Below are 22,015 nucleotides of genomic sequence, written 5' to 3'. Positions count from 1 at the left end.
CTAGTAGCTTTTAAACTTTTTTCCAACTGTATCCTTATTATTTTAAATAAATAAAATCCTTTACCTCTCCCGGTTAAAATCTTTTTGGCATTTTCTCTTCAATATGTTTGGTTGTAATTTTAATTTGACATTTGTGTTTGAACATTAGTTTTTGTATGAATTAATCTTATAAATTATAAACATTCTGTTTTACTTTATATATTTTCAAATATATGTTCTTACTTTATATTTTATTAAAATATATTGACTTCATTATTTTATATTTTAATATATTAACAAACATTTTTAAATTTAAAACTAGTTAAATTATATGAAGATGTTATTTTTAGTGTTTTTACATTTATCAACTTATCAAAAAGTTAATTTTACCAAACACTTTTAAGCATAACATCTATGTTAACAGCTCTTCAGATTTCAGCTTCGAGCTTATATCTTTTCAGTTTTCAACTACTTTTTAGCTAGTTTTGCCAAGCATAGCCATTGTAGAAATTGTCAAAAGTATTGAGGAATTTTAATTTACAAAATGTTATCTCCTTCGATCTCACAAACTGCCACATATATAATCAGTTTGGTTAGCGTAAGTGGTCGTGCACTCTCGTCTCTTAAAAGTGGTCGAGAGTTTGAACCCTCTCTCGTATGAAAAAATCAATTTTGTCAGTACTTTGCCCCTTAATTAGGCCGGCTCGACACGAACGATGATTTGTCTGAATATGATACAGGCTTAAAAGTGCCCTGCTTAGGACACCTCGTAATCTGATAAAAAATCAAAATGAGCGTATGTATGATAATTTGCAAGAGGGAAAGAGACGACATTTTGTGAAATTATTTGGGTTTTCTTGAAAATTTTATTAATATAACAAATTTCATTGTTTTTTTTTTTTTGGTAAATTTACAGGGTCTTTCTCTCCGTCTGATTAACGATCCGGGGTCCACCCACGTTCACTCCGGGAGGCACAAGAGCTGGCCCACAAAGAGAGCTCACTTGCCACTTGAGCTACCCCACTGAGTTAAACAAATTTCATTGTTGAATATAATGATTTTTGTCAGTGGCTTGGTTAAAATCACTACATTACAAAAAAAAAAAAAGTGGAAATTTTTTAATAAGGTAATAATTCGTTAACTAAGTTTAAAATATGATGTGTATAATTAAAGGATTAATTAAAATTACTATAATTATTTGTAATATTTTCATAATTATATTATACACTCATCATTTTGATTTTTTTAACCATTCTATTAAATTGTTGTTGTAACTATTTTCATATTTGAATTAGATTTTGTACAAGTAATTGGGTGTGTGAAAACTTAGACTAATCCATAGATATAAGATATCTGCATGACTGCATGGCAGTTTAACAGGAAGCCCAATGGGTTCCTTTCGCAGCCCAATTATCAATGAGCCATTACAGCATACCATTGTTCATATTATTTTGCACTGCACTGTAAGTCTGTAAGACAAATAAGTCATCTTCTTCTCCCAAAAAACCCCAACTCCAAAGGTTATCATGTCCCCGCCAGATAGAGTATGTGAAATGATTTAAATCACAGTAATCAATGGCTCAACTCCAATGATCCCCACGGCCCAAGGGATATAATCCCCACACTGTCGTTCCGAGTTTCGAACATTGATATCTTCTCCTAAATACTGCATACTGAACCAGTGAACAAGTCTTCTAATTATACTGGTTTGTGCAATTAGATCTTTAAAAAAATGCAATTAGACAATTTTATAGATTACTTCCAAGTAAATGATAAATTGCTTGATAATCAAATCTTTCAAGTTGATGTGGCTTCAACATATTTTTTTAAAATGATATATTATATTAAATTTTATTTTAATTTAATAATAATAAATTTAAAAATATTCTTCTAGGTTTGATTGTTCGTTTGCCGTGGACTATCGGCCGCCCACTATCACTACCTACTATCCACGCTTACCGCCACCGCCGACCGACTATTATTCGCCTTCACCGTCACTTTTTATTATTTTTTTTTTCTAAAAAGAAGACGATGTGTCACGACCTTCTTCCAAGTCTGGAAAAAGGTTGTCGCTGCCTTCTTCTAGTTTTGGAAGAAGGTGCTGGTGGTAAGTAGATGCGGCAACATGCAGTGATGGTGGCAGGTCAACAGTGATGGTTGTGACGACATTGGTAACATTTTTTTTAGAGAGTTTAAGGATTTAATTGAAACTATTTAAAGTTCAATAGCTTAATTGCACATTTCGATATAGTTGGGGTACTTATTTGATAATGTATTCTATGATTTCTATCATCGTCATCATATATATATATGTGTGTGTGTGTGTCAATATTTTCTTCACGTTGAACAACATAATCATAAAATTTACATACTTTTTTTTGAGAAAAATAAATCTCACACTCAAAGATTATATTCAAACTGACACTTAATAACTACATAAATTTCAACAAGGTGAAATTCAACATGTATAAGTTTAGCATTCAAAGTTCTTTCAACTTCACAATTTTCCCTTCACTTGAGGAAATACATAATTCATATATAGCATTGATGTAATGCAAATCAATACAAATTTCATATTTATTCTTAATAGGACAAGTAGCCCCCAGTTAGTTATAACATGGTAATTTTAAATCAATGATATTATTACACCACTTAATCAATATCTATTTGCAAGACTTAGGGTGTATTTGGAAAGTATGAAAATGACTTCTGGAAAATATCATTTTCCGGAAAATGATTTCATTTCCCGTGTTTGGTTGTATTCTGGAAAACTGTCTTTGTGTGTTTGGTTCATTTTCCGAAAAATGAGTAGAATTATATAATTATATATATTTTATTGTTTTATTTAAAATATTAAAATATTTATAATAATATTAAAAATAATATTTATTATTTAAATAAATAATTAAAAAAAAACACCCCCCATGTTTCCGGTAGAAACCAGATCTAGTTTCCGCCGGAAACCCGACGCTCACAGCGAGAAACCAGAGCACAGTGCTATAGTTTCCGCAGCGATCGTCTCCCTAAGTGGAGATTGGCAATGGTCTCCGTAGTTCTGGCAATTTCCTGCTTTGACCCTACGTCAATAATTAATCTGGACAACTCCTAGGCGTTAATCAATCTCAGGCTTATTCGTCGCAGTTTATTTCATTGTCACAATTTCTTCCAGCGGCAACGGGAACTCAGGAGGAATCGCGACAAAGACCTCCACCGGCGACTGCAAGTGGTTCAATCGGTGGTGTTGCAACCTTTGTTGTGGCGGTTGGTGATATGGGAAACAGAATAGAACGTCTCTGGTGGTGGTCTGGTGGAGCGAGCCGAAGAAGAAGAAAGGCGATTGGTGATGTGGAAAATGGAAAGGAGCGTCTCTGGTGGTGGTCTGGTGGAGCGAGCTGGAGAAGAAAAAAGCTAGAAACATAATGGAAAATGACTTCCCCCCCAAAAAAAAAGGGGAAGTCATTCTCCGGAAATTAGGGTGTATTTTCCATTGACTTCTTTTCATTTTTCATTGACTTCTATTTTCATTCCTTTGCCAAACACTCCAAATCCGAAAAATGATTTATAGAAATCATTTTCCGGGTTTCCAAACACACCCTTAGGGTAAGGGTGTGTTTGGTTGACAAGTATAGCTATAAGGAATAGGTATCAAAGTCATTGTTATTGTTTGGTTGACAGGTTTTTAGAACACTACTATGAGTTTTGATTAACCTTTAATAGCAAAATCCATTCCCTAATAAAATAAGGGTTTCATTCTCTTCCTTCTCATTTGCTTTCCCAACTATTAATAGTCATCCCAATTCCACTCTACAACCAAATATGCAAAATACTTTCACTAAAACCCATTACTATTACCAACTATTTGATACTCATTCCGATTCTAATTCACATGTGCGAACCAAACACACCCTTAGATTGTTTAATAACATATGAAAGTCAACCTCATTTTAGGTGAGGGTCAAGTGAGGCTTCACCTATCCTGCATAATCAACACCATACTTCTTAAAAATTATCAGGTCAAGTGGTGAAATCGGAGTTTACTTAAAAACCACATTCATAGACAGAGTATTTAAGAATGATGACTTTTTTCATGCTACCAACATATTGCGAACAAAGCCTTTGATATATACTTATCACGTTTAGACAAATAATTTCAATACGTAATTCAAATATTTAAGATCATGTGACTGTAAGATATATATGCATATCATTGTCTCATATACACTCAGTACAATGTTTGCAATATATCCACGATATTTTCATATAAATAACACATTGATGTTATAAATCAATAGTGCATAAGTACACAATTTATATACGAACTTTAAATCAGATAGGTGGTCTAATCACCTAGCAATAGTGTTAATTCAACACTTCTATCACAACAAAAGTCATAGAGCTCATACGTGTGTATAACAACAATTCACTTATCGTTGTGTACGTCATCTACAACCAAATTCAGTGTTTACTCTCACCTCACATATCAAGTTTTAAATAATTTCCATAAACTTATATTTGTTAACATTATTGTCTCAAAGAAGTAAATATGACTTTTATTATTATTATTATCAATTTATCTCTTATATAATTTATAAGCTATTATTATATAGAAATAAGGATTACCTAATGTACATTTTGATTTTTTTTTTGAATACTACTAACTCTATTACAATACAGTATTTATATAAAGGAAAGGGTTTGATGCCACTGGACCACAAGGTTCTTGGCAATATACATTTTGATTTGAAAGCACCCAATATACATCTTTAATCATGAAGCTGTTATGAATATAATAACAATGTGTGGCCATTATCTCAGTTATTGTATTTCTGGACATATAAAGGCTCAAGTGTCCTTTGGAGTATCGAAGGGTCAAGCTTACTTCCTATATATATATATGCTCATATATTTCATTCTAATATGTACTTCAATTCTTTAGTTCTTACTAGAGAAGAACATGTAATCCTTTGATGAGCATAATGAAAGTTCCTCCCTTCCTCCATTCTCCTGCAATATTTCTTCTTCTTGTTCCCTTTATGTTATTACAATCATGTATGTTGTTGCTTACAATTCCTTAAGTTTCATAACACGTTATCAGCACGAAAGTTGTTGCTTACAATTCCTTAAGTTTCATAACACGTTATCAGCACGAAAGTGCTCTTTCACATATGACGTTCTCCAGCTAGCAACAATGAACTACGGACGGCGAACTCCCACTATCTTCTCTCTGCGCTATTCCTCTCGGCTGACCAAAACAACCATTGCCACCATTTTCTTCGATTCCTCTTCTCTGGTCCGGCGAGTTCTTAGAGACCTCAGCAACGGCGAGCCTCCGGCCTTCTCTCTCGCCAGCGATCATTTCTTGCGAGTTGAGGCGGTGGTCCGGCAGATTGACGGTAAAGCTTGGTTGATGGCGTAGTAGTTGACCGGTGTTGGCGTTTCTCTAGCAGACGAACAAACTGGAAGGCGGCGTGGTCTTCCTTATCCATCCCCGTTGACAACAGATAGAAGACGGTGAGCCTGGTGGCTGCTTCCCTCCCGTCGATGAAGGTCAACAATAGCAGATCGGCGAATGGTGGTGGGTGAGCAGCGGCGGCCTTCCCCTCTCATCTCGCTGACCGTGAACCGTTATGGCTAGTAACGGACAACAGCGACTGTCTTTCCTCTTTCTCCCCTGCCGGTAAAGTGGGATGCCTCAGGCATGGCGGTGGTTGGCGACGGGAAAAACTCAGGCCTCTTCATCTCCTCTCCGTCCTCGACGTTGACCACCGAAGAATACCAACAACAGACCTTCTCCGGCATCGATCCCGGTCTTCTTTCACCGGTGACACTGCTTAGCGGCGGTGGTAATGGCGTCTGACAGATCCAGCGACAATAGTCGCGCCGTTGCATCGACCAGAGGTCACAGGTCGTTGGGTCTCGACCATGGTAGTGTACGGCGGTGTTTCCTGGTGAACTCAATCGACGGCGACCAGCGATGGTGTGTGTTGTCGATGAGTCGTTGATGATGAAGAAAGAAAATAGTGCTTGGTTCCATTTTCACACCTTCACGGGTGTTGTTTGGTTATTATTATTATTATATATTATATTATATTATTATTAGAAAATAGGGAGCAGCCAGCCGAAAGGCTACTGCTACCTAATAATATACTACTGCTAGCTAGTATATATATATATAATATATTTGTTTATATTATATATATTAGCTTTGAAAATGATGGAGAATAGCCATTACATGGGTATGCCAAATCCGTTGGCAAGTCATCAATTATGGACTAGCAGTGGAGAGAGATGATTAATGATGTTGGCTGGCTTGGTTCAAGAAATATGTCTTCCGCGAAGAAGACAAAGGTCACATGGGTTTGATTTATAATTTCTCAACTTCGTCTTTCACCGCCGGTCTCCGGCCGGAGCTCTAATGGAGCTTTGAGCCGTGGTTTTGGTCACCTTCCATGTTTGCTCTCGCTCTTCTTCTGCCCCAACCACCGTCGCAGTTCCGTCCGCCTCTGACCACCGCCACAGATCTTCTTCTTCCGTTTTCTCTACCTTTGAATAAAATAATAGTAGGTAGGTATTGAGGTTTGTGTTGGTAGTCTTGAACTCCCAACCATACTTTGACTTTACCCACTTTTTTTTTTCTCTCTATTATTGTGTTTTCCTCTTGTTAGTTTCACGAGCATTTTTCCTCTCGTTACTTTCACGAGCTTTTCATTTTATTAGCATAAATCGTTTAGTTTGGTTTCGACAAGTGTTGATCTTATCCTGGGCGAGCAAAAAAGAATGATGACGAAGACCCAGATTTTTGAAGAAGCTTTAAGCTCCCTGAAGGAACATAGCTTCATAGTTATGAAACAGTTTGCGATTCAAGTTTTCTATAGCATAGTTAGAAAAGTTGTTTCTATGTCTGACTGTAAGGAATGGTTTACCATTTCATTGATAATTGATGTAAACGTTTTATGTTATGAATTAATGGAATAGCTACGTTTATCTTAAAAAAAAAAATTATTATTATCATTAAAAAATATATATAGTAACAGCAAAGATGCTGCTACCTTTGCACAAAGTAGGGGACTTTGTCCCTTATATAACTATATTATAATATATTATATGATATAATGATGGAATTTGTTATGTATATAATTATGACAATTATTAACATTATTGTTAGATTTGTTTAGTTCACAGGTTCTCTATTAGATTGATCAGGTATTCACGAGAACTTAGGCTTTGATGGGTTTCCAGTCAAGTCAGGAATTAATGAACGGAACTAAGCATGAGTATATCGCAAGGAATAAATTATTGATATCGGAGATCTTGACCATACTCCAATGAGGTATAAGATACTTGTATATGGTACATAATATGTGCAAATAATTGTTATGTGTACTTGTCACATAACGGCATGATTATATTTCTTAAAATATCATTATGGCATGATTTAGATAAGTATATGATCTATATATTCACATCCAATTGATGATTAAATTTTGAGAGCATGATTGAAATGTGAAAAGCATTTTAGAAATTACCTTTTCATATATTTTATGATAAATGCTATGAACATTATGTGACAATTAATTTTGTGTCACAAATTGTTCTCTTATGCTATGGCCATGTGAATCAGCATGAAATAAAATTTGGCATAATAAATATTGTGCTATAGGCCATAAAGTTTATCCCATATGTTATAAATGAAAGTTATTTTGATATGTTTATCAAAATCATGGGATAAAATGTATAATCATGTGTATTTGGCATATGCTATCTCCAAATACCATATGAATAAATTGGATGTGAATCGTGATAAATCATGTGATGCCTAATCCTTGAAAGATATATGCCGCTTCTAAGAAGCAAATAAATGCATCATCATTCTTGATTGGATCAAGAAAAATGAGAAAAACGTATGTGTTATGGATTGTGCAATCACACATACAATGGTTAAAAGTGCAAAGTGTTTTTGCACATTGAAAATGAGGAATTTGTTACTTCAATTTTTGGTAGTACGAAATGATTGAAAGCTCTGAATGAGCCAATATATTATTGCCTGGAGGAACAAATTTATTGAAAATTGTAATGCGTTGTTCCCTCCGAAGTCTCATAGAAATTTATTAAATTTGAATATTTGTAATGACGAATGTCATGTTGAGACTATGAAAGAAAGGAATTGAGAATTCCTTTGAATTAAAAAGGCAATATCAGGGAAGAAATGTGTATTGTAAAATTCCCCTGTTCTTTTTCCTCATTTTTATATTGTACAAGAATGAATGATATTGAAGCCAATCTTATTGTAAATTAAAAGTTTACTGATTTAAATAATTATAAGATTTGGCAAGGCTGATTATATTATCCTGAATATGTGATGATGATGATTTCTCATAAATTGAGAAAATGATTAGCCTGGCATCCTATTATAAAAAGTGAAGTGACTTTCACTTTAATTGCTTTAATTTTGATTAAAACTATTTTGGCACTTTATTAAATGGCGTGGAATCGTGTATGCCTTACTTCTTATTCCACTTTGGTTTACCAAATTATTGCTCTTTAAATTATGTATATGCTTTATCTATCATATCATATACATTATATGATTTCATATACGCTTGAATATATCGTATGTTGCGATTTAAAGACCCAAATTGTTTTAAATTATAACATGAGCAATTGGGTCACCTTGGGCTAAATATTGAAATGTCATATTTGAATTAATAATTTATTAGACATCGTATATATGTCAAACAGTAATCTCCCATATGAAGCATGCTTAAATAGAAATTATATATTGGGGAGATAAAATTTGATATACTACTGTTTTAAAATTTGACATACTGCATACAATGAATACCCCCTATTTACATCTAGTACGTGGTAAAAGTTGAACATTTCCCAAATCTGTGTTTTATTAATATGCAGTCTATTTTATTTTCACATCATTGTGTATCTCTACGGGCTATTAAATAAAGCTAGATATACATGTTGATTATAAATATCCATGTATTCTATAAAAATCTAGAGCCCATGATACGAGATCATTTGATACGCAGACTGCATGAAGATCATTTTCACGGCATTAGGGGGAGATATGTGCCCAAATTAATTATTTTGAAAATTTGAATGCCGAGAAAATTTCATGAAATGAAAGGATCTTCAAAAACCCACATACTAGATTGACTGAACTGAATGTTCAGTATATTATTAATTCCTGCCAAATATATATCTATTGATATACCTATCAATGATGTCTAAAAGAGATATTCGTCAAAGGACGAAAATACCCAGTGGTGCACCAAATAATTAATACTGGGATGCGAAACGACCAGATTTGAATATTTATGGGAAATGTTTATCATCTGGTTGATTTTGAAATTGCCATAAATTCTTATGGATATGAGAGAAAATTATGAAAATGTTGTCGACAACTCAATTGCCTTTATAATTGCTATATCTGGATCCAGAGTTAGGCACAAGAATTGGCCTAATCATTTGATAAATGAAATGAGCAATTAAGGAAGGCAAAAAGCTCAGCTCGCTATTCTCTATATTATGTGTACACACCGTTGAATAGGTGTTGGTACTAAAGAGAATAATGATGTGATAAAAGGCGAGGCTTGGAGCTCATGGATTTACATAGATACTTATATTTGATATACTCTCCCATATTCTCGTCATAAATGGATGGCAATAAGTTTTGCGGATTAATATCATTGGCAGTGAATAATATGCAGTTAATGAATATCATGACTGCATAAAAATGGGTCATTGGATAATATATGATTAAAGTCATGACCGCATAAATATGGGTCATTGGACAGTATATTTGAAAATTCATGATGGATTTTAAGGTTTATATATGACCTGAAATAGACTGAGTATTTTTCCCTTCTGAAGAAGGAATACAAGTATGAATATATTATATGCCATTATGTACTCTTTAAAGAGTTGCGAATAGAGTTATTATCCTCGTGAAGAAGGAATAATATGTGCCATTGTGTGTTCAATAAAGAGTTACTAATGAACATCTCAGTCAATATTGATGGTATAAACATCAATGAAATATACAAAGAGCTTAATGATGTTAGCTCATATCTAAAGACGGGGATTTGAAACAAAAAGCTTGTATGCGAAAGCTAAGTATTATCTCGATTTAATGATCGAATATTTCCTTAATGGAATTCTATACACCAGTTAGCTAATAAATATTGTGTTGCACAAATGAATGATAAATGGGTATATTATGAAAATTTTTTTTACTAGACATTATGATGTCGGTATTATACCCATGTGAGCTCTAAAAGGAGTCACACAATCATGAAATACATTCACCCCATTGAACTGTTGAACATGATTGTTCACAAAATCCCTCTACATTTTGGAATTTGAAGAATGTTGTCTTCAGGGGGAGCATAATAAATCGTGAATATTATGCACTGAAGATTATGTTGGGGTTATGGTATTGTACTCTTTTTCCCTTAAGCTAAAGTTTTTTCCCACCGGGTTTTCTTAGCATAAGGTTTTTAATGAGGCAACCAGTGCAACACATAATTAGACATATTATGTACTCTTTTTTCCTCGGCTAGGTTTTTCCCACCGGGTTTTTCTAGCGAGGTTTTTTTTAACGAGGCATGGATATGATAAGATAATGGCCAAGGGGGAGTGTTATGAATATAATAACAATGTGTGGCCATTATCTCAGTTATTGTATTTCTGGACATATAAAGGCTCAAGTGTCCTTTGGAGTATCGAAGGGTCAAGCTTACTTCCTATATATATGCTCGTATATTTCATTCTAATATGTACTTCAATTCTTTAGTTCTTCCTAGAGAAGAACATGTAATCCTTTGATGAGCATAATGAAAGTTCCTCCCTTCCTCCATTCTCATGCAATATTTCTTCTTGTTGTTCCCTTTATGTTATTACAATCATGTATGTTGTTGCTTACAATTCCTTAAGTTTCATAACAGAAGCTATATTTTTATCGGCAACTCAAAATGCAGATGACTTTATAATTTACGTTTATTAATTCAATTAACGAGTCCGGTCCGCTGACTTTTTCGGTGGGTGAGATTTTGACTTGCTGACATTATAGCGTAGCCTCCAAGAGAGTCCAAGGCCAGTAGGCCACTAAGCCCCACATTTCATATGACAATTACAGTAATTTGTTCTTTCTTTTGTTTTATTTTTTAAGCGTATTTATAGGTTAGTAAAATTTAATTTTAAAACTATATAAAATATTTTAAAAACAATAAAAGGTTAAAATGCAAGATTAAAAGTTTAACTTGAATACAAGTTAGACTTTGTTGGCACAATTGAGCTAAATTCAAATATGTTTTACAACTTTGTAAGTGAGATTTGACCTTAGGTTAAATCTATACTAATCTCATAATAGTAAAAATTGAGTTTGAATTGTTCACAAATTTAATTTAAAATTTGTTAACATAGTTCACACGTATAAATATTTATTTATATTATCATTTCACTTACAAAATTCTTCAAAGAGTTATAGTGGTTATTATTTAGTATGTACTTTTTGTCACATATTACATATTATGTTTATTATTTGTGCATTAAATTAATTATTTATTTTCTTTAATGTTTTATTATATTTTATATTTAATTTCACTTTTAATATATAAATTTTACGGAGTATGTATTATGTAAAATTGAATTATAAATAACATTGGATAAAAATATGTTAATTGAATTAGACATAGATATATAAAATGAGATTGGTGGTGTATTTAGAATTTTACTACATGTACCCCTAAATCCTACTTCATTAATTTTATTATCTGATTCTCTGATCTGGCGGGTTTTGATAAACTAATTTTTTATATGAGTTTCAATACAAATATCTACATTAAAATTTTATGTATGAAAATAAAAATCTAAAGTAAAAATGAGAGTACATATGACATTTTCGGTGCATTTTACTACTACTTTATTCCAAAAGGCTAGTATTGTAGATTAAAAATGTGAGGAAAAAAAAAAAAGGAAAGAGAAAGGGAGACAGTACGCGAAATACCGGATTCACTTGATCCTTCACACGGCAGTTTGGCAGGCAGGGAGAGAGAGATAGAGAAACCGACACTAATAGCTTTGCAACACTTAAGAGCCACGAGGGGAGGGAGGGGGAGAAGGTGTATAAATCTGGTGTGATCACCAGATCTGGAGAGATACAGTGAGGAGCGTGTTTGGTTGGTAAGAAATGGAGTACATAGACAACTTGCCGCCGATGGATCTGATGCGCTCCGAGAAGATGACCTTCGTGCAGCTCATCATCCCCGTCGAGTCCGCTCACCACGCCATTACTTATCTCGGCCAGCTCGGCCATCTCCAATTTCGCGATGTACTTTCCCTCTCCCTGTGAATTTGTATCTCTATATGTCATATGAGCACGCTTGAACATGTTAATGCTGAATTTTTACTGTTATATAACGATTTGGTTTGGTCCATGTTTGAATTGACGGTTTCATTTTTTGTTTAGTTTTAATCACTGTTTGGATGCTAGTTTAGGTCTTGTGCAATAGTGTGGAACAATTCCTTCTTGTTGCTTAGGATTTAGTGATCAACTTTTGGTCCTGTAGATTCAGTGTTTGAGGGGAGAGAGTTATTAGGATTCGAATAGAGCTGTTGTATTGGTACTAAACCTTTCTACTAGTTGTAGTGCGAGTGAAGTACTCTGAATCAAGACAGACTTGTTGATATCATATAACTTGGGACTTTTCAGAATGTTTCATGCCATGGCATATAAGCTCTTATGTGTGATTTCAATGGTAAAGCTTTGAATTATATTAACTCCTTTTTTAGTGTGAATGAGTAAAGAATCTTTAAGGTGGGGTGGAGCTAGAAAATTACATATAATGAGGTGGGTTAAGGTGGATGTAAAAGGAACCATAGAGAAGGAGAGTGGAGAAATTAACATCACAGATTTTCATTTCTTAAAACATTTCCAACTTTTTTTCACAGTTCATACATATAGCTCGTCTGTGAAACCACTACTAGCTAGATATGTCAGCTCTTCTAACCGAAAAATCAATTTGCTAAATAAGGAAACAAACTCGGATAAGGAAATATAAGAAAAGTGATTTATCATTTATCAATGAAGCAATTTAAATAATGTCATCAAAATCCAAATTCCAAGTCTCTGAATTGAACCCAAAACTTCCAATGCAATGGGGTCATTAAACTGAACACCTTGTTCGCTACAGAATAGTTCATTAGTTTGAACTCATGGTTTCACTGGTTATAGGTAGCTGTTCCACCAGTACAAAGAGTATCTGATGTCATATCAGATAAGATTCATCCTTATGAAATTCCCTTCTATTATAAAGTAAAAAATTCCTCGATAGTCATGTGAGGATAGGCAACTGTTGCTTCATGTGATTGTTATTACATAATTGTCTGAAAGCTGTGTGCAACCATTGCATGTTACAAATTTGGATAGTTCTCTTCAGCTTTGTCTCTAACAAAAAAAAAAATGATGCATTGTAATATACTACTTCAAGAATTGTACATTGTATTTAAGTGTGAAATCTATTGTCAACGGATTTTGTAGCAATACATAACAATTTAATATAGTTATATCACTTTCAATTTGAAAGGTTGGCTTAAGTGATGTGGTAGGTATTCTGTTTGCTATTTTGTTTCCATCTGCTTTTAGATAAATGCACTCACCTTGTATCTTTTTCTATGGGCAGTTAAATGCAGATAAGAGTCCTTTCCAACGGACATTTGTTAACCAGGTATCTATGAAGGAGAAATTCTACTGTTTTAAACATCCTGGATAAAACATTGCTTGATAAGATGTGCCTATTGCTATTCACATCTATTTTGAACTAATGTGTAGAGAAAATTGTTTTTGGATTTGTGAATGTCATTCCCATAGAAGAAAGGCAGAGAATTTTCTCCAATCTTTAGGGATAATAACTAAGGTCACAAATGACACCCACTAATACTAGCCAACATCAATGGCATATATGCATCTACTCCATTTTGGCCTGCTCTGGCCCCAAAATATCTTTATGTGAATGACTTCAAAATTGTGGTACATCTTCATAGTGCAGTCTTTACTATGTGGAGGCTTAGCCAATTTGGATGTTATTTGCACTCATAGTGTTCGCATACAGGACCTGTGAGAATACTTTTATTGCACCTTGCATCTGGTCATCTGGAGATTGTCTTTACTGTGTTTTATGCTTCTTATATGGTTATTACTTTTCTGTGGATTTTCACAGGTAAAAAGATGTGCAGAAATGTCGCGAAAGCTACGATTTTTTAAAGATCAGATACATAAAGCTGGTCTATTGCCTTCACCCAATCCTGCTTCTCAACCGGATATTGAATTAGAAGAATTGGAGGTCTCTTTTATATTACATTTTAACAAGTGAATATCCCTCTTTTCCCCACCTTATTGAATGTGACGAATGCCGTTTATACCTTTGGATTTTAGATTCAACTTGCAGAGCATGAGCATGAGCTGATTGAAATGAATGCGAACAGTGAGAAATTGCATCAATCATATAATGAGCTCTTAGAATTTAAGATGATACTGCAGAAGGTAAAGCATCAGTTTTATTCCGACTTCAAGCATATGCTAAGCCTATAAACTCTTGATACCGTCGTTTATAATAAGCCAAGTATTGTTAATGCCAGGTTAAGATTTGATTTTGCACCTATCTTTATATTGAACTATCCAACACTCTCAACTGTGCTTGCCCCTTGCCCTACGATCAATCTTCTTATTTTTAATTGTGTCACTTCAGTTGGCTCTAGGCCTCAGCTGTTTTTGACTGATTAATCTTCATATATTTAATTGTAACTATTGTTTTCAAGTGGAATGTAGAGTCATATAAAATTTGTACACAACCTTGAATTTGTAGTTGTTGGATTATTTGTGAACCCTTTCATACTTCAAATGTTGTCTTTATGTGTCATTTTGGAAAATTCCAGGCTGGTGAGTTTCTTGTTACTCAGAGTCACGCACCAGATCAGGAAACAGAATTAAATGAAAATGTGCACTCCAATAATGATTATGCCGATACAGCATCATTACTTGAGCAGGTGATTTGTCTCATCCTGTAATTAAAATATTGTGCATGATAACATATAATAGTGATTCTAATTACTCACACACACATTTTGAATGTTTCCTATCTTCAGGAGCTGCGTCCTGAACTTTCCAGCCAGTCTGGTATAAGATTTATTAGTGGCATTATCTGCAAGTCCAAAGTCCTTAGATTTGAAAGGATGTTATTTCGTGCTACGAGGGGAAATATGCTTTTCAATCAGGCAGTTGCTGATGATCAAATCCTGGATCCTACTTCAAATGAAATGGTCATATTTTTTTCTACTTAATTCTTTTCACAATTAAATGTGTATGATCTTTAGCTGTCCCAAGGGGATAAAAAAGAAGATAGGAGTAACACTATTTTAAATAAGATTATCTTTGTTAGTTTGTTTAATTCTTTAAAAAAGTTGTGTAGAAATAATTGCATCAACAGTTAATTTCAGAATGTCTCTCGTTTGAACTACTACTATCCATTGACTACCAACAGCGACCAACATCTTTATTTCATTATAGCTGACCCTCAGATTTTGCTTTTGCAGGTAGAGAAAATAGTATTTGTAGTATTCTTTTCAGGTGAGCAGGCAAGGACCAAAATATTGAAAATTTGTGAGGCATTTGGTGCAAGTTGCTATCCTGTTCCTGAAGACGCCATAAAACGAAGACAAATTACTCTTGAAGTATGCCAATAAACAGATTACTTGCGTTTATTTCTTTTGTTGAAGACAGGATTTTCTTGGATTCATTGTGGTTTTAAAAGACTCCTTTTTTTTTTTTGGTCGGAGTTCGGATATATATGCGTGCGTTTGAGAATATGATTCAGTGTTCCTTGAGTTTTGTGTATCTAGATTACTTCATTTGTGAGTGGCAACTATAATATTGTAAGAGAATTAACTTCATCGCAGGTTTTGTCACGTTTAACTGAATTGGAAACCACTTTGGATGCTGGATTACGTCATCGAGATAAGGCATTGACCTCAATTGGATTTCAGCTAACCCAGTGGGCGAACATGGTAAGTAGGGGGATTTTCAGATTAGAGATTGTTTTTAGTTTGCTTGTTGATGTGGATTTGATGCTATCAATCTTTTGTTAGTGAGGAATCTGAGTCAGCTTCACATATTTTCTAGGTTAGAAGGGAAAAGGCTGTCTATGACACTTTAAATATGCTGAATTTTGATGTTACAAAGAAATGTCTTGTTGGTGAGGGCTGGTGTCCGATGTTTGCAAAGGCTAAGGTAGTTTTCTGAATTATTCTTGTTTGTGTGGATAAGACATTTAGTTATATTTATATTAGCTTACATGGGAAATGTTGTGGCAATATAGATTCAAGAGACTTTGCAGCGTGCTACATTTGATAGCAATTCACAAGTGGGGATAATATTTCATGTAATGGATGCTATTGAGTCACCTCCAACATACTTCAGAACAAACCATTTTACAAATGCATTCCAAGAAATTGTTGATGCATATGGGTAAGTTAAAAAATATGCAACAGATTTTATTTATTTATTTTTTAAATTATTAGGAAAGTGAAGGCATTTAGCCTAAACTTTATGGGCTTTGTGTGTGTGCGTGTCAAATACACTTCCCTTTGAATTAGTTAAAAAAAAAAAGAAAGTAAATCACTAATTCAAATGAAGATTTATGTGGTCTATAATATCTGTCCACTTTAGACTTCGCTAGAAGTTTGGGCTTGGTGTAGGGCCCAAGTGCCTACCTGATACCTCTTTGATGACATGGACTCATGGGTTTAAGCCCTTGAAGCCTCCTCTTTGAAAATGGATGTAAGTTTGTGTACATCCCCCTCCCTCAATATAACATGGGAGCCTTGTGGTATTGTTTATACATTTCTAAAATTCATGAACAAATTTTTTATTGTGTTTTTAAAAATAAAAAATAACACACAAACCTGTTTGTTTATTATACATTCAGGATTGAAAAGTAAATCACTAATTTAAATGCATATTCTTGCAGAGTTGCAAAATACCAGGAGGCAAATCCTGCTGTTTATACAGTCATTACGTTTCCTTTTTTGTTTGCTGTGATGTTTGGTGACTGGGGTCATGGAATTTGTTTGTTACTGGGAGCTTTATTTCTTATAGCTCGAGAGAATAAGCTTGGTTCTCAGGTATGACTTCTTTAGTATGTTTAACTACTGGTGTCCTCTATAGAAATTGTTCTATTTGGTATGTATTTTTTTATGTATATGCATGTGTAATGATATTCTAATTAGTTTCCTTTTGTTGCCAGAAACTAGGGAGCTTTATGGAGATGCTCTTTGGTGGCCGCTATGTGCTTCTCTTAATGTCAATATTTTCAATTTACTGTGGGTTGATATACAACGAATTCTTCTCTGTTCCCTTTCACATATTTGGCAACTCTGCATATAAATGCCGAGATGCTACATGCAGGTATACTATAAATTATTATTGCTTACATTTATGCTAATGTATTCGTCAATAATGAGTTTATTACAATTAAAATTTAAAATAAAACATTTATGCAGAGTGTTTAGAGTCTCACATTGAAAAAATAGGGAGAAACATATATCTTTATAAGGTCATGGGTTAGATTAACTAATTGATTGGATTCAATCTTTTAGTGTGGTTTGGCTCATGTGCATTATATCCTAGTTGAGTGACCTCAATCCAATCTTAGATTATAACATGGTATTAGAGCTTGTTTTGGAATTGGCCCACTTTGTTTGCATGGTAGTTTGTCTAGATATCAAGTCCTAGCAACTTGTGACCCGTTCACCCAGTTGTTTGCCCGTGTGGTGTTACACGTGGTATTGGTGGCGTGCAAGCTTCCGTACCTTATGTTTCAGGCGAGGGTCCAATCCCAAGCTTCCATTAAGCTTTTGTTTCAAGGGGAAGGTCCAATCCAAATGGAAGTGGTCAACTGGTTAGATTCAAAATGCCCCAATTGTCCACTTGAGGGGGTGTTAAGAGTCCCACATTGAAAAAATAGAAACATATGCCTTTATATGGTCATGTGTTAGACTATTTAATTGATTGGATTCGATCTTGTAGTGTGACTTGATCCATGTGCATTATAACCTAGTTGACTGACCTCTGCCCAATCTTAGATTATAACACAAAGCTTATTTTTAAGCTTCTACCTTACACTCCAAATGAAAACACTGAACACTTTGAACCATATTGCCATGCTTGGTTAAGATTGAATTGTAGATTATATGAGGTTGATATGTAGTGGGCTTTGACTACACCTGGAAGGTTAGATTTTATGTCATTAAGTGCCTTTAAACTAAGATGTGCCTTGGTTGGACGCCTTTTAATCTCAAATATATGTGTGTGCACTTTTACATGCTCTTGAATTTGTTATTATCTGTACATTGTGGTTGTGACTACATAAGAATTTCTATATAGGATTGATTTCTCTTCCTTACCCAAGTCATTGTACATACATTTTTTATGGAACTTTTTAGGGATTTGGTGGTAATAGTGGGCGGGTTACAGTAGCAAGGGTGGTAGTGAGTGGTGATTCGTGTGTGTTTTCACTTTGGAAAACATATGGAAAATGTTGTCTATTTACTGAAGAAAACATTTTTAAAAAAATAAATAAAATCTTCTAGTTTTTATATTGTGTTTTCAAATATTCTCTGTGAATGTTGAAAATTGCGAACGGAACTTTGTTTTCCAATTCAAAAAGCATTCCTTTTAAATACAAAACTCTATTTTCCATTTTTTTTTTCCAGTTTTTTTCTGGAAAACTGAAGTATTTTTCCACCACTATTGAACTGTCCCCAAGGGTCTTTTTTATTTAGGGTATTGAAGTTATAAGATTTTCCCTTGTTTGTGTATTTACTTACAATATATGTTTGCCTTGACAGTGATGCACGTTCAGTTGGCTTAATCAAATATACAGACCCTTATCCATTCGGTGTGGACCCAAGTTGGCGTGGTAGCCGTTCAGAACTGCCTTTCTTGAACTCCCTTAAGATGAAGTTGTCTATCCTGTTAGGCATTGCACAAATGAACCTGGGTATTATATTAAGTTACTTCAATGCCCGCTTCTTCAACAGCTCACTTGATATTAAGTATGTGAATTTTGCTTTTCTTTCCTCCCCTCCCCCTTTTTCCTTTTCAGTTGATGATTCCCCTGTTCAAGAAAAGAAATTTATTGTGTGAATTGCTTAACAGGTATCAGTTTGTTCCACAGATGATTTTTCTCAACAGCCTTTTTGGATATCTTTCACTTCTCATTGTTGTCAAATGGTGCACTGGTTCTCAAGCAGATCTCTACCATGTTATGATTTACATGTTCCTAAGCCCTTTTGACGATCTAGGTGAAAATAAATTATTTTGGGGGCAAAGTGTGCTGCAGGTAGAGACCATTTACATCTTCATAACATTGGAACACTTTTTGTTCTGCTTTGTTTGATTAAAGAATATATTGCTGCAGGTTATTTTATTGCTTTTAGCCCTTGTTGCTGTTCCCTGGATGCTCTTCCCAAAACCGTTTATTTTGAAGAGACTCCACACTGAGGTATTGCATCTAATAACTTCTGCTTTCTCACCCTTCACAAGTATGAAATCCTAATATAATGTCTTCATTAAGTAAATATGCTTTGCCTCCCTCTTGGATTACTGCTACCTCCCATTCTTACCTGATATTCATAACTGTAGATTGGATGTAATCATGTCCAATGCCAATTGCACAGATAAGGTTGTGGATAATGCAAAAACCTCACTAACATTGAGCCTTGCTAGTGATCTTTCAAACTAAACGTTCTTGTAACTGTGCTGGATATATATTCCTTTCTGGCTGTTGTAGTTGAGTCTACAATTTCTTGTTTTCTCCTCAACAGACAACAGCAATCAGAGTAGTAAAAGCAGCTCCTTTTACTTGATATTCTTACACCTTCAAATTGATCAGTTCCACAATGTTTTGAAATTCTTTCATCACCTAGAAGTGTGTTGGAATTTGAGTACTTATTTGCAAAAAAAAAAAAAAAAAAAGAAGAAAAGAGGCTTTATTGATAAAAAAACTTTTCTGATTAGCAAGGAGATAACATAGGCTGAAGATCTGTCAAACGGCTGGTTTAGTTGTTTCAATATGTTAATTTCTCTGTGTAATTTATTTGGTGCAATGGTAACCTTGTAAGATATGACAGTTGGTGAACTTGTTAGTGATGTATTGAACTTGTGCTTTTCAATGATTAGAGATTTCAAGGTCGTACATATCGGATGCTTGGAAGCTCTGAGTTGGATATTGAGGAAGAGCCTGATTCTGCCAGGGAGCATCGGGAGGAATTCAATTTTAGTGAAGTTTTTGTGCATCAAATGATACACTCTATTGAGTTTGTCCTTGGTGCTGTATCTAACACAGCTTCATATCTACGGCTATGGGCTCTGAGGTTTGTTGGTCATGTCACCTATTATTGATCATAAATTATTATTATTTTTTAATAAAATTATATATGATTGATACATTCTTCTGTTGTTACAGTTTGGCTCACTCTGAACTATCGACCGTATTCTACGAGAAAGTTCTCCTCCTTGCTTGGGGGTATGTTCTCATAGGCCTTTATTCTGAGAAGCATACGAGAAAGTTTTCCTCTTTCACTCTGTTTGAATGCAACTAGTTACATGATTGCTATTGCAGGTATGATAACCTTATCATTCGATTAGTGGGGCTGGCAGTGTTTGCCTTTGCAACAGCATTCATACTGCTCATGATGGAGACTCTGAGTGCTTTTCTTCACGCATTACGTCTTCATTGGGTGGAATTTCAGAACAAGTTTTATCACGGTGATGGCTACAAGTTCAAGCCATTCTCCTTTGAGTTGTTAGCAGACGACGATGATTAATACAACACAAGTTAACTGAACACTTCATAGGGGCCCCCAATTTTGGTCGGCTTTGTTTGTCAGTCAAGCAGCTAGCTAGCTGCATCTAGCACAGGAGTTGTAAGTAGTGGCTAAGAATTTTTTCTTCAGTGAAGTCTTACAAAAGGGAATTGGGCTCGGGTCATAGATCTGTTTACTAATGAAATAGATATTTGTATATTTTTCTTATACATACATGTCTTTTCATCTTCTCCCCCAAATAGGGGATTGAGACACAGTTGTAAAGAAGGAACTTTTTTGCTCTATTCATGCACTTGTTTTAATTTGGACAGTAGAGAAAAGAAGAATGAATTCAATTCCTTATATAGAAGCTTAAGCCGTATCAAGTTTGTTTTTGAACTAAATTCCTTATATTAAACCTTCTTCGTTCCTAGCACGCAAGTATTTTATCCAATCATATTTTTACTTCTTATTATTATCCAAACTTATTTATTATTATTATGGTCGTCCAGTCCTGGTGAATGGTGAATTGCTGTTAACAAAGGAAATTGTGACAGCTGAGTGACTAATAGAAAAACGTAACCGTATCTTAATATTTATGTTCTGACAAAATTATTGTGACTCTTTTTAAAAGTATTTGACGATAATAAATGGTTGGGAACAGACTCGCTTTCAAACATTTATTACTTTTGCCTTGTTGATTACTCCGAATGTGTCGTCTTTTACATCAACTCTTTGAAAGATCTAAATTCTAAAAGCAGCACAATTCATCTCTTTCTCTCAAATACCAAAGCATTGCGTTAAGTCCGTACCAGTATAATTCTCATGTTAATTAGTGATTTTTTTTAAGGCAACTCGACTCCATTCACAACCTTATCTTATGATTGTGGTTACCAAATTAATAGATTAACTTGTATTTAGCAAGTTAACCGTCTAACTAACTTTATTAAATTTGGTTAAAATAAAACTTTGCTAAATTAAATTAGGAGTCAAATTTATAACCTCTTTGTTGAATTAGAGTAATTTATATTTTTATATTATAAAATTAATAATTTAATAACTTAGCTAAGCGGTGCGATATATAATTTCTTTTACGTATACATCATTTTCTGTGATAAATATAAAATAATTTGTACTTTAGTCTGCATACAAGCTACGCGTC

At 34.2% G+C, this 22,015-nt stretch overlaps 1 protein-coding gene across 1 annotated transcript; it reads left to right on the top strand.

Annotated features, from left to right (window-relative positions):
- The first annotated feature begins 11,982 nt into the window (after positions 1-11,982).
- On the top strand, positions 11,983-21,252 carry LOC116016486 (V-type proton ATPase subunit a1-like). Its single transcript, XM_031256771.1, has 18 exons — positions 11,983-12,322; positions 13,674-13,718; positions 14,211-14,333; positions 14,426-14,533; positions 14,926-15,036; positions 15,136-15,309; positions 15,583-15,720; positions 15,946-16,053; positions 16,169-16,276; positions 16,365-16,513; positions 17,016-17,169; positions 17,292-17,452; positions 18,895-19,101; positions 19,205-19,388; positions 19,467-19,550; positions 20,228-20,421; positions 20,514-20,573; positions 20,670-21,252. The coding sequence occupies exons 1-18, from the start codon at positions 12,182-12,184 to the stop codon at positions 20,872-20,874; spliced, it is 2,454 nt and encodes an 817-aa protein (XP_031112631.1). The 5' UTR covers positions 11,983-12,181; the 3' UTR covers positions 20,875-21,252.
- The last annotated feature ends 763 nt before the right edge of the window (positions 21,253-22,015 follow it).

Source organism: Ipomoea triloba, chromosome 4 (genome assembly GCF_003576645.1).
Source record: "Ipomoea triloba cultivar NCNSP0323 chromosome 4, ASM357664v1".
NCBI classification, from domain to species: domain Eukaryota; kingdom Viridiplantae; phylum Streptophyta; class Magnoliopsida; order Solanales; family Convolvulaceae; genus Ipomoea; species Ipomoea triloba.
This window is presented reverse-complemented; position numbering and strand designations above follow the sequence as displayed.